This window comes from Mirounga leonina, unplaced genomic scaffold (genome assembly GCF_011800145.1).
Source record: "Mirounga leonina isolate KUSES-001 unplaced genomic scaffold, KU_Mleo_1.0 Mir_97, whole genome shotgun sequence".
Taxonomy (NCBI): Eukaryota; Metazoa; Chordata; class Mammalia; order Carnivora; family Phocidae; genus Mirounga; species Mirounga leonina.
Window position 1 is genome coordinate 728,565 of NW_023270889.1, and position 16,349 is coordinate 744,913.

General features: G+C 42.7%; 1 protein-coding gene across 7 annotated transcripts in view; it reads left to right on the plus strand.

The window, feature by feature from the left end:
- The window catches only part of LOC118006537 (ankycorbin), a 139,891-nt gene that overhangs the window by 94,015 nt on the left and 29,527 nt on the right, over positions 1-16,349 (plus strand). For all 7 annotated transcript variants that reach the window (XM_034999224.1, XM_034999219.1, XM_034999220.1 and 4 more), the window contains one exon: positions 10,477-10,565. In XM_034999224.1, coding sequence (XP_034855115.1) covers positions 10,477-10,565 — 89 coding nt within the window. The remainder of the gene's footprint in view (positions 1-10,476; positions 10,566-16,349) is intronic.

Here is a 16,349-nt window from a genome sequence, read left to right on the forward strand (position 1 = left end):
ACAGACAACACATTCTTCTTTAATGTGATATCAGGTGCGTTGAAGAGAATGAAGAGGCCAGAGGCCATGTTGAGTAAACTTGGAAAAGGAGGGCCTTTCTGAGCAGACCCCTTCACTGGAGCAGATTGCTGAATGGAATGAGAGGTTGAACCATGCACTCTTCTGGAACTGTTGTCCTGGGGGAGGGAACAGTAAGGCAAAGGCCCTGAGTTGGGGGAGTGCTTAATGTGCCCAGTGAACAGGGAGAGAGCTACAGGGTGAGGTCGAAATGGAAGCCAGGCCTCCTCAGGTAAAGCCTGGTGGGTCAGGGGAAGGACTTGGGATGACATCCTAATTCTGAATACTTAGCTTCCTTGATTTAATATGATTTAGTATCCTTTCTTCCCTCTCCAGAAATAAGTCTTCTCAAAAGAAAGCAAGTAAAGGATAGGCGATTTTAGGTGTTTGGGAGATGTTGAAGCTCTCTAGGGGGATAGAAAGCTGAAATGTTTCTGAACCTCACTGACCCTAGCGACCCCTCTCTGGGAAATAAAGGTGTTTTTCTTTTTAAATATATTTTTAAAGATTTTATTTATTTATTTGACAGAGAGAGACACAGCCAGAGAGGGAACACAAGCAGGGGGAGTGGGAGTGGGAGAAGCAGACTCCCTGATGAGCAAGGAGCCCGATGCTGGGCAATAAAGGGTTTTAAAAGGCAAGGAGGAGATGTGGCTTTATTCGGAAGAAACTGCTCTTTGAGCCAGGGCAGTGAATTCAAGTCCTGCTCTTTTACATATTTTTACTAACCTCTCTGAGCCTCAGTGTCTTCATATGTGAAATGAGGATATTGGATCAGCCTATCCTTCTGGAACCTTCTAACACTCCGGGACTCTGGGTGTGGCTAGTGCTGGTAAGGTTTTCTGTGTGGTCGTTTCTTTGTGTGGGCATGATGGTTTGCTTGATTTGAGGAGCAACAATTGGTTTCAGAGGCAGTGGGAGGAATCAGAGGGCTGAATGAGGTGGCCAGCCTGTTGCATTCTTGACCTGACTCTGCCAGCCCCTCGGGATTGGGAGCTGGGGTTGCAGTGAAGGGCAGCAGTTGGGTTTGAGAGAAGTTTTCTATGAATGAATATGCTGAAAAAAAATCGGAGTCTTTCTAAAAGGAGCCTTGTGAGTTTGTATTTCCTCCAAATATATGTTTCAGCTGTCAGTCAGAAACCAGAAGAATTGTTTATTACTCTGGAAGATAGAAGGAACTTTCCAGGCCATCACTCATGGGCTTCTGAATAGCAACAGCTCAAATCCCCTTCGGGTTAAGAGCCTTGAGAAATATTCCAGCCTTGTTCCGAGGCATTTATTTCGGGAAGTTTTGCACAACTCGCTGAGTGCTTTTGTAGGAAATGCAACCTCCGTTGCAGGCTGTGTTTGCTTCAGCGCTGAGATCACATTCCCAGCCGTCGGAGAGCTCTCGGAACCCGAATCTGCCCCAGTGAGGAGCCTGTATTTGCTTTTTTGGCCAAATACTTCCTTTTTTTTTTTAAGTTTCAACTTTGTTTTTTAAAGAGCAGCACAACCGGTAAGTTGTAGTGTTTCACAGTTGGCGAGTGATTTAACAAATAGTGCGATTTCTCAGCACGGTGATTAAGGGCCGGCCTCGCAGGCAGAATGCCTCAGTTAGTTCCCCTGCTCGGTAGTGCTGGGACTTGGGGCAAGTTACTGACCTCCTCGGCGCCTCCGTTTCGGTCCTGCTCTGGAAATGGGGATAATAATAGTTATCCCCCCCGAGGCTGGCTGGGGTATGTAATGAGTTAAAGCAGAACTCGTTGTGGAGGGCAGGGGTGCCCCAGGGAGAGAGAAAGAAAGATCGGGAGTCACAAAACTCTTAAGCACCGAAACCTTGGGAACTTTCCAAGTGACAAACGCAGAGAAATTCCTAATATCAATAAGCAGCAAAGGGATCAAAGTGGTATTATGTAAATCTTCAGGCTGCTCTATTTGTGCTCCTTTCAGTTACTTCTCTTTGCGAGGGCCCAGCTGAGTTTTAGAAGCAACACTAAACATTCCCTATTATAATGAAACTTAAAACAACATAGATTCCTTTTTTTGTGGAACATACCCACGAGATTGGTTTTAAGGCTGAGGGGATCGTGTCCTCACAAGAACTTTGAAACAATGGGTGATATGGTAAAAATGATGGTGTGAGGTTCTTAACTTGTCCTCCACGTAGAGCAGGGGTTCTCCAGCTTGAATGTGCTCGTGAATCAGCTGGAAAGTTGTAGAACACAGCTTTGGATTCAGGAGATGTGGGTTGGGGACCAAGAGCCTGCATTTCTAATGAGCTCCTGGTCCATGGACTTGACTCTGCATAGCCCAGACTTAGGCTCTCGAAGAACCAACACTTCAGCTACACTAGAATCTGGAGAGCCTACCCTGCTGTGTCCCTGGGCAGTGACGAGTGTCCCTGTCCCTGGGCCGGGGGGCAGAGGAGCGGGTAGAAGATTTTTAGACCCTTCCCTCCTCGACAGAATTCTTGACCGATCTGAAGACAGAAACAAACCAACAAAATCTCTCTCCTAAGATTTGTTGCTGTATAGAATCTTGAATGACATTTCTTGTCTTCAAAAGGAAAGGCCACCCTTTTTTTAAATGAGGAGTAAAAGCCCACATGGAGACAAAGCCAAAGGATATTCCGAATTTGTTTTGCATTCACTCTCTTATATTCCTCTAAGGGGAAATTTCAGCTGATAATTAACTGAAATAACTACTTCAGAGGGTTCATTAAGAAAGACTTAAACGTGGCTTCTCTGGAAAATTTAGGTTGTAATTAAATTCTCATCTCTTAAGTTAAAAATTGCCAGGCAATAGCAAGTCTTGGCTAGAATGTGGAAAGATTGGAGCCCTCCTGTATTGTCACTGGCATTGTGAAATGGTACTCCTGCTTTCAAAACTAGCTCACAGCTCCTCAGAGAGCTCAGCATGGGTGCCACTGGCCCCGCAATTCCACTCCTAGGTGTCTGCCCACTAGAATTAAAAACTGGTGTCCACACAAAGATTTGCACAGGAATACTCTAGCAGCATGAACCCAAATGTCCATAACCATCCAATCTATAAAGAAAATGTGACCTATCCATACAACGGAATATTTTTAAGGAAGGAATACGGATACATGCTACGACGTGGATGAACCTTGAAAACATGCCAAATGAAAGAAGCCAGACATAAAAGACCACATATTATATATGATTCTATGTTTGTGAAACGTCCAGAATAGGCAGATCCATAGAGCCAGAAAGTAGGTTAGTGATGGCCGGGCTGGCGGGGGACATGGGAATAGGAGTGACTCCTAATGGGTATGTGGATTTTTTTAGGGCAATAAAAACATTCTGGAATTAGATAGTGATGTTAGTTGCACAACTTTGTGAATATACTAAAAACAATTGAATTGTACATTCTAAAATGGTGAATTTTTTGGTATATGAATTATATCTCAATAAAAAGATTAAAATCTGCTCATGTTTTCTCAGTCTTTAATTTGTTTTAATAGAATTTTATTTTAGCATTATACATTTGCTTTTAATGGTTTATCAGAGTTTCTCAACCTGGGCACTATTGACATTTTGACATATTGGCATTGTAGACATTTTGGACTAGATAATTATCTTGGGGGGCTGTCCCGTGCATTGTAGGATGTTTAGCAGCATCTCTGGCCTTCACACATTAGATGCCAGTAGAATATGCCCACCACCCACCACCCACCCCATGAATAGTCAAAAATATCTCCAGACATTGCCAAATGTCCCTTCGGTAGGGCAAAATCACCCCTAATTAAGAACCACTGGTTTATCTTGAGACTTCCTACTAAAAGCCAAGATCCATGAGGGCTTTGTTTCATTTGCCACGTGCTTCTCAGTGCTTAGAACAGTTTCTGGCACATAAATACCCTGGTATCATAGTATAAATATGAGTGAATTGATATATTTAGCTATAGCAATACTTATAAAAATACACAACTATGGAAATATGAAAACTCTCCCATACTTGGGTTAGCTCCAATGCCCGAGAGTTAACTTTGTCAAGACTGTTTTGGGGTGAGGGGGTGGCATTAATCAACCTACTTTTCCTCCCCACCCCCCACCCCCACCTCGCCCAGATCCGCAAACTCTCTTTAGAGGTGTTTTCCTTTACTAGCCATCCAGGACACAGGACATTAGAGGCCACCAACCATGCTCTCCATTAGTTGTGTGTTGACCGGGGGCACCGTCTGCTCCCTAAGCCTTTGGTAACCCCTAGGTGCCCACCTGCAATCCAGATGGGGTGGCCCCCAGCCCACCGGTCTCCTGGATGGCCACCACCTAGGATGCCTACGTTTATCAGTCACTGCATAAGAAAAGAAACCTACTCATTGTCATTTACAAATCCGGGTTCTGCCAGTGACGAATCATGTTTTTCCACCCAACCGAACCCAACTTCCCACTTGAGTATCTTATTAAAAGTTGGCCCTGCTTTTTGTTCTCATTCAGAGGCTAAATGCTAATGACTCGCTGCAGCCAAATCCTGCTTTGAGGATTATCACTTCCGTGAAAGGTGTCAGAATGTTAGCAGCTCAAGTGTGAGCTTCAGACAAAGCTAGTCTTGGATGGCTTTTTTTGTCATCTACAACTTTGTTCCTGAGTTTCCATTCCGTGGAGAGGCACATCGGTTTTATTCTTTTCCTTTCCTTCTTCATTTCCTAAGCAGCGGTGGTTCTGATTTAACTTCTGCTAGCCTGTCTTTTCTGAACATTGAAACAAATCCTTTTATTAAGCAACACATCCTGGACTCTCAGCCTTGCCTTCTGTTGGTGAGGCTATAACAATTGGTGGGGTTTTTTTGGCGGGGGGGGCATTTACCATGTGCTTCACATTTTGCTAAGTGCTTTTACATGTAAGTCATTTATTCCTCACAGCCCATTTTACGGATGTGGAAACTGGGAAGATACGGAGATCTCTTGCCCAAGATCACACACTAATAAATGGCAAAGCACAGATTAAAACCCACTTAGTCTGAGCCCTTAAATATTACATGTCTTACCTCCCCAATATCACATTTTTTGGTTATACTTTCTCATCTGACTGCATATATTTGTCGTTCCCCTAAGCTTAAGAAAAGCTATAATGTTAAGAGGTTTTTTTTTTTTTTAATTTTCAAAATCATGGCTATTAGGAATTTCTGAAGTTAAAACCTTAAAATGACTGGTTGTCCGAATTAAATACACAACAATAACAACAATGTCACTTTCCCATCTTGCCCTTCTGTGCAATGACATTTACTCCACTCCTGATTAAGAACTTCTTTCTAGGCACCGGGATGGGGGAATGAGAGAAAGAAGACAGGGCTCTATCTTCTAGCCGCTTTCTCTCTGAGGAGGATTAACATGATGACACAGCTTGCTGGTAGTTGGTTGCTGTTCAAGTGTAAGGCAACTAGTTCTTAGTGGTACCCTGTATAAGAGATGGGTTGTTGGGGGATTGCTGACAAAGTCTTGTCATTGTCTGACCTGTGCCTTATTTCTCTTGCATTTGTATAGCTTGCATAAAAACAAGACAAAGCTAGGGGTACCTGGCTAGCTTAGTCGGTAGAGCATGTGACTGACTGTTGATCTTGGTGAAGGTGGTGAGTTCGAGCCCTGTGTTGGGCATAGAGATTGCTAATAAAAATAAAAAATAAAACAAAGCTAAATCAGTACACTGATCATTTTGGTTTTCTTTTATGTGGTAGTTGGTTTAGCAAACTCACGTTATAGACCCTCTGTCCCAAGTTAGGTAGTAAAATGATTTTCTGACAAATTCTATGGCATGACACATTAGATAAAAGATAGGTTATTTTAAGGAGTTAAAGTGATCAGTAGATACCAAAATAACTACATGTCTTGATGGTTATATTTCCTCTTTCTAAATCTAGCCCATAGATTATTTTATTGTATAGTATAGAGTAGTATATATAGTTAGTGTATATTGTATAGAGTACTGTATAGAATATAGTCAGAGACAGGATAGAATATGGTATTGAAGATTTTACTAAACTTTCTTTTACTTCCAATTCACTACTGAAGAACCTTGTTATTTCACAGGATATGTGCCTAGAACTTATGAAGGCTTTCCCAATTTGAGAACCTAGCTGTAGCATGTACAAATATGTGCTCATATGTGTTGTGGATAAGGTATTGGTTATTCTTTCAAGACCAAGTCCAGTTTAAAATCTGAATTCTAACATTTCTTTATTGCATGGCGGAGTATTCTGGACTGCATGTGGCTTTCATTCAAGTCCATTGTTTCTCTGATCCTTTGAGAGGTATATTCTTGAACCTTTTAAAACGATTCCTACTTTGGCCTAATATTATATCCGAAGACTCTTTTAAAGTCCCATATCATATTCTGCATAACTAAAGTAATTTGGCACATTCTCCCATCAAAGCATTTTAGCCAAAATGCCCAAATATCTTGAGTAGTTAATTACATGTGGGGTGAAACATTTTTTTAAAAGCCCGAATTTGCGCTTGTAAATATTTAATCAAATAATATCCAGAGGAACCTAACAGTTCATCCTGAGGATGATCACACAGAGAATACCCTGGTGTCACTGGTGTCATCTGGGCTTCCCAGTAGGAGACAGCACCCTCAGATAGGATCATTGATGGCTCTTTAGGAAAGGAACTATTTACAGATTTGTGGTCAGGATTAAACCAGCGGGGTTGGGAAAGCAGCCCTGGACCAGTAACAGTGGGAATCTGTTTCAACATTCTTTCCCCTTCTTCGTGCCCCTGCCCTCCCAACCTAAAGGGGCATAGAGAGAGAGTAGTTCCCAAAACCTAGAGACAGCAGCAGCTGTAGCTTTGGGGCAACTGGCCCCCAGAGCCGTGAACTTCATAGAGGAAGTAGAGGAAGGCCGTGACGGCCACTGTGTGGCCTGGCAGGGAAGGAGTAGAGAGGATAATGCCCTGAACTCTCTCTTCTCATCCTCCTATCTCTTGTTAAGTGCCTCCCATTAGTGGAACTCAACCAGAAGGCAGAGGATAAGGCAGCCTATTGGATGCAGTCCATAAAAGGTCTGCTTCCAAGACCACTGACCCAGGGGATAAAAGTGGAAGGCAAATCTGGAGGGGCAAACAGATGATGCACAGCATTAGTAAATATTCCCTAAGAGCAAACTTACGTGTCGTGTTTCTTGGCTTTGTGTGCATTTCCTGGAAATATATAATCAGAATGATGATACATAGTGGAATTCCTTGTCTGTCTGGAAAAATAAATTAGAAGCTTCTGGCTAAAATGATCAATTCTTCCCTTTTCTGCTTTTCATGTTCATCCCCTTTCTCTGAGAAACACCTTGAAATCATATATTTGAGTCACAATAATTAAGAATGATTTTACCAGCTAAAAACATTATGCAGTATAAAAGTATAAGCATGAATATCTGTCCTCATATAATCTGCTATTTCTAATTATTTGTACTTGGTTCATTTTATCTGTAACAGGGGTGAGTGCTGAAATTTTAGGTCAAATATATGAAGATAAAATTGTGAAAGGACTCTCATTATTCTATTTTCTCAGTAGAACCCAATATTCTGCAGGAGAAGAGATGGAGGGAAAAAGTTATTGCCTGATCCAAACTGTAATGCGAGAGGGTAAACGAAGCCACACACACACACAACTTATTAAAGTATATGCAGTGAAACCTTAACTAACTGGAGCCCTCAATAAAATGTGTTATAGCCATCAAAGATGGGTTGATAGAAGGGCTTTTATTTATTTTTTAATTTTTAAAAAAGATTTTATTTATTTATTTGACAGACACAGCGAGAGAGGGAACACAAGCAGGGGGAGTGGAAGAGGGAGAAGCTGCAAGCAGGGTGCCCGATGTGGGACTCGATCCCAGGACCCTGGGATCATGACCTGAGCCGAAGGCAGACGCTTAACAACTGAGCCACCCAGGTGCCCCGAAGGGCTTTTATTTTTAAAAGAAATGTCTAAGAAAGGTTCTATCATAGGATTGGATTTTGAACCCAACTTCCTAACTCCTTAGTTCTTCTGCCTTGTTAGAATTCTTGTTGTTACAATTCTTGTTAATGTTCTAAATAAAGATCCTGAAAGCCTACATCCATAGAATAGCATTGCACATTTGTCAGACTCCATCTATCAGTGTACAGCAGTGACTTACAATAATGCTTCCTTATCATGTGTGTCTGCAATTTCAACCCCCGGAAATACTGTGTGCAACCCAGAGACACTCCAAGAAGCCTCAGAGTAGAAAAAATACAAATAATACATGCACTGAGGGGTTAGTAACTAGAAGGGAAACCTGGAGAGCTTTCTGGAGTGCTAGCAGGAGATACAAGGAGGGCTTTTGGGTCTCTGGCCATGTTCTGTTTCCTTATATGAAGATAAAATGGGTATGTTCCATTTGTGGAAATTGAGCAGGCTATATAATTGTGATATGTGAAGTTTCCTTTATATATGTTGTACTTTAACCAGAAGTTATATATCTATATACATGTGTGTGTGTGCGTGCACGCACGTGCATGCATGCTAATTACTAATCCTGGTACTTTTATCTTTGGCATAGGATAGGGCTGTCTTGTCCAGATAGTTTTGATTTAGTTCTCCCCTGGTCATAGGAGATGGCAGAGTGAACATCTTAGAAGCAAACACACAGACATTAAAAAAAGAAGATAAATATTAATGAATATTAGGGCTTAATAATCTGGGGCATTTAGATTAATAGCCTTGAGGGCAGAGATCAATAATTGAGGCTCATAGTGGTGACTTCATGTCCTCAAGGGCAATTAAATTATGTAACATACACTGTTACTAATGCTGAAAAAATTTTAGAGACCTTCCAGCCAGATCAGTTAAAAGAAACTCTTTGGTGCTTAAAGGTGAACTTCACTTACTGTAAATTAGGTTAGCCCAACAATGCTGAAAGCAAAGGTAATATTATACTGCCTTTATGGAGGTCCTTTTAGTTGAGTTGTATTTAACCAGAAATTCCATTGAAACAAGTTACCACGTTTCCAAGTCACTCCGTATGATCAAAGTTTGACCGTACTGTGGAATCACCCACAAAGTCAATCTGGCTGTAAGGAAACTTGACACATAAATGGATGCACAAAGGCAGAAATAGTTGGTGTGATTAGAGCCAGTTAAGCTAAAATAACAGAAGGTTGTTAGAGCTGGAGGAAATATCAGGTATCATCTGACGCAATCCCCACACTTTACAATAAAGGAAATTTAGGCTCAGAGAGGTAAATTGACTTCCCAAAGATACAGAGCTAAGGTATGGCTGATTTGCAACTAGACCTGACGTGTCCTCCTTTGCTGATCTGTCCACCTTCACTTAGCCTCGTGCTTCAGAGCAGAGGTGTGGGGTCAAGATGACTGGGGTTTGAATTGGTGTAGGTCTTGGATTTGCTATTTGGGTGTGACCTGGACCCCAGTTAGAGGTCCTGTCCTGTGAAAAAAAATATAACCTGGGTGTTAATTCACAGGTAGGATGCCGCATGGCAAGTATCCTGAGAAAGTAACTCCCACAAATAGAACTGAGGCAGGGGAAGAAGTGGAAGGCTCATTAACCTCCCTCTATAGGAAGGAGACCTTCCCAAGGTTTTTGGCCTTCTCAGCCTCTGGGCCTGAATGCCCAGTGGAATTGTGCTTTACTTCTGTCCACAGAAGTGCCCTTCACCCTTGGGATCCCCAGGGATGATTGGTATGGCATTTGGAAGTCATCCCTTCATTTAATGGCAAGTCCATACATGCCGAGCATGGTTTGATCTCCCAAGTGTCAGTGAATACTGGAGCCCAACTGTGGGCTTTCCTTAATGCTGTTTGCACCTGACCGGGTATAGACACCGGCCACCTAATGGAGACAGTGATAGGATTCACCTCCAAAGGCTGTTACGGGAATGAAAAGAGATGATGTATAAAAGTGAGAAGATGGCTGGCACACACTAGCCACTAACAAAAGTTGTGTACAACTACCGTTACTCTGCTACAACACAACAGTGCATTTGACGCTGATGTTGTCCAAGAACCGTGACCGGTGTTTGACTTAGACTTCTCTTTATAGAGTAAGTTACTTAGAAATAATGGCTTTGGTGAAAGCCCTAGACAACAGAAAAAAATTGATAAGTTATTATTTAGGAATTGAATCTAATTTGGACACTGTTGTTTCTTAAAGAGATGAATGATGTAGTTGAATCTTACCTCTTTCAAGCCTGGTCTGTGGGTTGGAAAACCTAAGATCTAGCTCCCATACTCCACTACTTAATAAAAAGTGTCGGTGAGCAAATTATCAGACCACTTGGAGCTTCAGCTTCCTCATCTTTAAAGCGAGTTTGCTAATAATACCTCCTCAGGTCGTGGAGCTCAAGTGAGAGAAAGTGTACGTGAAAAGGCAAAAAGTATTGTTGGAGATGAACTCCAAAGAGTGGAAATCTTAAGGCAATTGTGTTTACCTCTTTTTCAGCTTTCATCTTGCTGCTACAAAAGGGCATGTGGAGTGCCTCAGGGTCATGGTGACACATGGCGTGGACGTGACTGCCCAAGATACTGCCGGTATGTGGTCTTTATTTCTTAAGTCAACAGGCCAGCACACGAGTAGGTATCACAAAGGTGAGACATATTCATTGTGGAAAATTTCCAGTCTACAGATACACCAAAAGAAGAACCTAGAATCACCGCTAATGACTAGGCTCTGCCGTGATTTCATCCTTTGTGCCTTTACAGGTGTTTTCATCATGTATGTGGTCAGTCAACTAGAAACTGTATGCTTCTTATTCCATATTTACTATTTTCTAAGACTATATGTATGGACCAGGCAATATTTCTTAATTTTTGTTTTTACGAATCATCGTATGAGGTGATGAAATGCAGTGTGTTGTTTAGGAGCTCATTTTGTCAGCCAGCTGAGATGAGCTCTGTAGACAGAAGCCATGATCTTCATCTGGACCAGCTGCCCATGGTTCCCACCCCTTATCGTGCTTCAGTGCATCTGAGTCACCTGGGAACTGGAGGGAGGGGGAGGGAGGGAGAGAATGGAAGGAAAAGAATAAACAGTATAGACACATACAACCCCCACACATCTGTACCATGCTCTGTCTTCTGAGATTCAGATTCCATTGTCTGAAGGTTGCCAGCCAACTGGCATTTTTTATAAAGCTCCCCAGGTGATTCTAATGTGAAGCCAGTGTTGATAGATGACGAACAAGGCAAACGGAGAGAGAAGAAAGTGTAGTCATATCTTTTATGAACACTGTTCTACAGGAAGGAGTCCCTGGGGTCTCCAGCTGGGGGTTCTGCCCCTGCTGGCCGGACCAAAGCAATTACTGATGGCTTTTCATTTCTCTATTGTACTTCAGAACCTATGCCTTCTACAAGGCTTTTGTTAGTTTTTACTGGAATATGAAATCAGTCTATTCCATAGTCTTTATCTAGGCTTTGCATTAATCCATGAAGGATCCCTTTTCCAACCCCCAACACACTGGCCACCTCAGAGTAGTTGTCTTGGACAGGGGAGGTCAGTCAGGTATTGTGAGAATGCTGTTACTACTCAAAATATGGTTGGAGGACCTTGTTTCAGAATTATTTTCAAAAAGTCTGTGGCATTATTATTATTTTTTTTTAAGATTTTATTTATTTATTTGAGAGAGAGAAAGAGCACAAGAGGGGGGAGCGGGAGAGGGAGAAGCAGACTCCCCGCTGAGCAGGTAGCCCGATGCGGGACTCGATCCCGGGACTCCAGGATCATGACCTGAGCCGAAGGCAGTCGCCTAACCAACTGAGCCACCCAGGCGCCCTGTGGCATTATTTTTTTAAATCTCAGGGTTAGGGGATCTTTATCCTTTGAGAACAGATTTGTTTTTTTAGGACAGGCCAAAAGCCACTTGAAGTTAAGTCAGATAACTGAGGTATCAAACTGGTAAAACCATTTTTGGTCAAAAATAGAGAGTGATTGAAGTAACAGAATGCTTTTCCTGAGCAGTACCACAGAAAGCTCCAAAAAAAAAAAAATACTTTGAGAAATGTCAATACCTATGGAAGAATGGTTTCCTTAAGTGACTACCTTAAGGGAAATACTAATTTATGTTGCACTGATTAAAGTCATCCTTGATCCCAAGACCTAGTTATTTTGCTTGTTTTTAAAAGTTTGTCATTACCTTAAAAGTCATACCACATACAGGCAAGGGCAGTCCGATTGGCTAAAATACCCTTGATGAGAAGTATGTCATCATAAGTAGATGGAGTTTTCTGTCTAGGAAAGTCCTAATCTAAAGGAATTAGCTTAGAGTGAATAAATTAGATCTATAATACAGATTCATTTCATTGCATTTGATGTTAAGAAATAGATTAGTCAGGGTCCTGAGATCAAGCCCCATATCGGGCTCCATACTCAGCACAGAGTCTGCTTAAGACTCTCTCGCTCTCTCCCTCTCCCACCCCGTGCACGTGTTCGCTTGCGTGCACTGTCTCTCAAATAAAGAAATAAATCTTTAACAAAAGAAATATATTAGTCAGGAGTCTAGTTATCTCTATCATAACCAAATATCTCTTCCCCTCTGTCTTTTTGTTCTAGGGAAAAATATGTTTCTCTGATGTTCATGGTAGAAAATTAAAGAAATACAGAAAACTATAGAGAAGCTAACCAGTGCTTCTACTCTTTTTTTTTTTTTTTGTAAGATTTTATTTATTTATTTGATAGAGAGAGAGAGTGCAAGCAGGAGGAGGGGCAGAGGGAGAGGGAGAGAATCCTTAAGCAGATTCCCAGCTGAGCGTGGAACCCATTGTGGGGCTCAATCCTAGGACCCTGAGATCATGACCTGAGTCAAAACCAAGAGTCGGATGCTTAACCAACTGACTGAGCCACCCAGGCATCCCTTACCAATGCTTCTACTCTTAAGAAGAAAAGGAAACTTTTACTATTTTGCTACATTTCCTTCCAGATTTTCCCTGGCAGAGTTTTATATAGTTGAGATCACATTACATAATAAAGTCTACAGACTGCCTTCTTTTTTTTTTTTTTTTTTTTTAATGTTCCACTAGTATCATTTCGGACACTTAAAGCTCTAAGGTTTTTGTGCCACATGACACATTGGGTAGAGTCTGTATTTCCTACCAGAGCCCTAACTCAGTTTTTAAGAGTCTGATGAAGTGTTGGGCCTTGAGACCTGGACACCCCAGTGTAGCGCCCAGTGCCTTGATGACTGAGATGACACCACCCTCCAAGAAGCAACACCGGAGGGGACACTGCAGACTCATCCTAGCTGCTCTCTGTGCCGGTCCGTGGGCACTGCCACGCTCCATGTTTTTTTTAACCCTGATTGAAATTGGTGGGACTCCACAGCACTATGTGGGCCCAGAACATTGTCCAAACATTCAATGACATAAAAATGTCTTAGAGCCACCAGTCACTTCCCTCCCCACTAACATGTTTTAGCAGTGAGGGTAGCACTTTGGTCTTCGGGCTTACTGAATGAGGCACTGACTTCTCATGATTTCTTGAAAGCATGCAAAGAGAATGTAGGAACAAAAGGAAAAAGCTGCAAGGAAAATGTGCATAGAGACGTTGGTTGTGTTATTCAGAACAACAACACTCCTTAGATTTTGTCCTTCGCAAAAAAAACCAAGGTAAATGCGATGGCTTTTACTGCCCATGCCTGTGTCCTCCCAGTTGCTTTATCACCTACCCCCATCTTTCTCTCTCACAAGAGCACAGCACAGGGGCATCTGGGTGGCTCAGTTGGTTAAGTGTCTCCCAGGGTCCTGGGATCGAGCCCTGCATCGGGCTCCCTGCTCAGCGGGGTACCTGCTTCTCCCTCTCATCTATGTTCTCTCTCAAATAAATAAATAAAATCTTTAAAGAAGGAAGGAAGGAAAGAAAGAGACAGAGGAAGAAAGAAAGAAGAAAGGAAGGAAGAAAGAAAGAAAAGCACAATCCATTAGTCACCATGCCTCAGTTGACCATCATTCATCCAAAACACCTTTTATGGTGGTTTAGGGGTGAATTAAATGGCTCAGCTCTTAGAGATGTTGTCTTTTTAGTAAACCTACTTAAATATTGCCACATTGTTACTGAGAAATGGCCAACTTCAATCCAAACACCCAAGGAGAACTGGTACAGAAATCTGTTAACCATACATCATACTGCCCTGTAGAATTTTTGGAAAAAAACTGCTTTCAAAATATACTACACTGACCCTTTTTATTAGATTTATCCACCAAGGCTATAGGATGACTGAACTGGTGTAATTTCCTATTTTTAAAACCAGTGACTAGATTTAAAAAGAGGTTTTAAGAAGCAAAGGGCTTTTTTTTTTTTTAAGATTTTATTTATTTATTTGAGAGAGAGAGAATGAGAGAGAGCAAGCACATGAGAGGGGGGAGGGTCAGAGGGAGAAGCAGACTCCCTGCCGAGCAGGGAGCCCGATGTGGGACTCGATCCCGGGACTCCAGGATCATGACCTGAGCCGAAGGCAGTCGCTTAACCAACTGAGCCACCCAGGCGCCCAAGAAGCAAAGGGCTTCTTAACATCTATTTTTTTTTTCACAACTATCTTTCCACATGAAATGTTTGGAAGTCTGACCAGAGAATTTTTATGGATGCTTTACAAGCACTCTTATGAGCAAATCACTGTCAGAAGATAAGGCCTTGGGTATGATTCCAGTACAACAGCAGTCACTTCATTTTATTTTTTTATTTTTTTAAAGATTTTATTTATTTATTTATTTGACAGAGACACAGCGAGAGAGGGAGCACAAGCAGGGGGAGTGGGAGAGGGAGAAGCAGGCTTCCTGCGGAGCAGGGAGCCCAATGCGGGGCTCGATCCCAGGACCCCGGGATCATGACCTGAGCCAAAGGCAGACGCTTAACAACTGAGCCACCTGGGCGCCCCGGGTCACATCATTTTAGAGGAATGGCCATTGAGGCTTCAGCGCCAAGGTCAGTGTGGGCGTCCCAGGGCCCACGACGCCGTGAGGGCTCCCTGCGTGTGGCTCCTAGATGATCACGATTATTGCTACCTCACCCACAACACCTTTATTATCTTTTACACATGAGACTTTTGAAAAGGTTTCACATCTTTATGTTTTTTACAATCACCAGGCCAGCTGCTTTCATTGTACAAATCAGAAAAAGAAAACCCAAACACTGGTAGAAGCTGATGGCTTACGTTTTTGGTTTTGGCAGTTTTCCCCCAATTCCTTACTTGCCTGTTTGCTGACCACCACACACGGGTGTGTCGTGGTCACGTAGGAAAGCCAGCTCCTAAGCCCACAGCGCCATCTCTGAGCTGGACCTGTGTTATTTGTCTAGCATCTTTTATTTTGCTTGCTCTGGTTCTTCACTGACGTAGGGATTGGCATTTCTGTCTGTTTCTTTAGAAAGCACTTCTCCCGGATAAATAGTAAAATTGACTCCTAGGCTTTTTTTCAGAGTGGGGGGTGGTGGTGCCTGCATTTAGCACCCTGGAGGATGAGGCAGGATTGAACAGAAGCATTAACAGAAGATTGAAGAAGACCAGGGCGCCTGGGTGGCTCAGTTGGTTAAGCGACTGCCTTCGGCTCAGGTCATGGTCCTGGAGTCCCGGGATCGAGTCCCGCATCGGGCTCCCCGCTCGGCGGGGAGTCTGCTTCTCCCTGGGACCCTCCTCCTTCTCATGCTCTCTGTCTCTCATTCTCTGTCTCGCAAATAAATAAAATCTTAAAAAAAAAAAAAAAAGATTGAAGAAGACCAAAGAATCTTCTGTTTGTTATCAGGGCTTTTCTGAAGCATCTGCTTTCAGACACCCTCTATTCATGAGTGTATACATTTGACACAATGGGACAGGATACCAAAGTAAGAGTGACTGAAACAAATAGAATTTTCTCTCTCTCAGTTGAAAGCCCCAAATCGGTATGGCAGCTCAGCTCCACACTGTGAGGGATACAGACCTCTGTTGCTCCACCATCCAGGGTGCGGCTGTGGTCCTCATAGCCCAAGGCGGCTTCCCCTGAATCTGCGCCCCAGCAGCTGCAAAGGGGAGGGGCAAGCACAGCCCACGAATGACACACACTTAGATCTCATTGCACAGAGTGTGATCTGTGGCCACACTCGGCTTTCTGGGAAGCTGGGAACTCTGGGCAGCAACGTGTCCAGTTAAAAATATCGAAGGTTTTGTTACACAAGGAGGTAGAGACAGAGATTGGAGGATAATGTGCATTTTGTATCTCACACCCATATCTTAAATTTTCTCTGATCCCTTTGCACACTTAACCTTCAAAATAAAACGTCTTTTCTCACAGAAGAGAGACTTAGGAGAGTGAGAACTGGGATATGGAAACATCAGAATGCATAGTCCTCAGAAG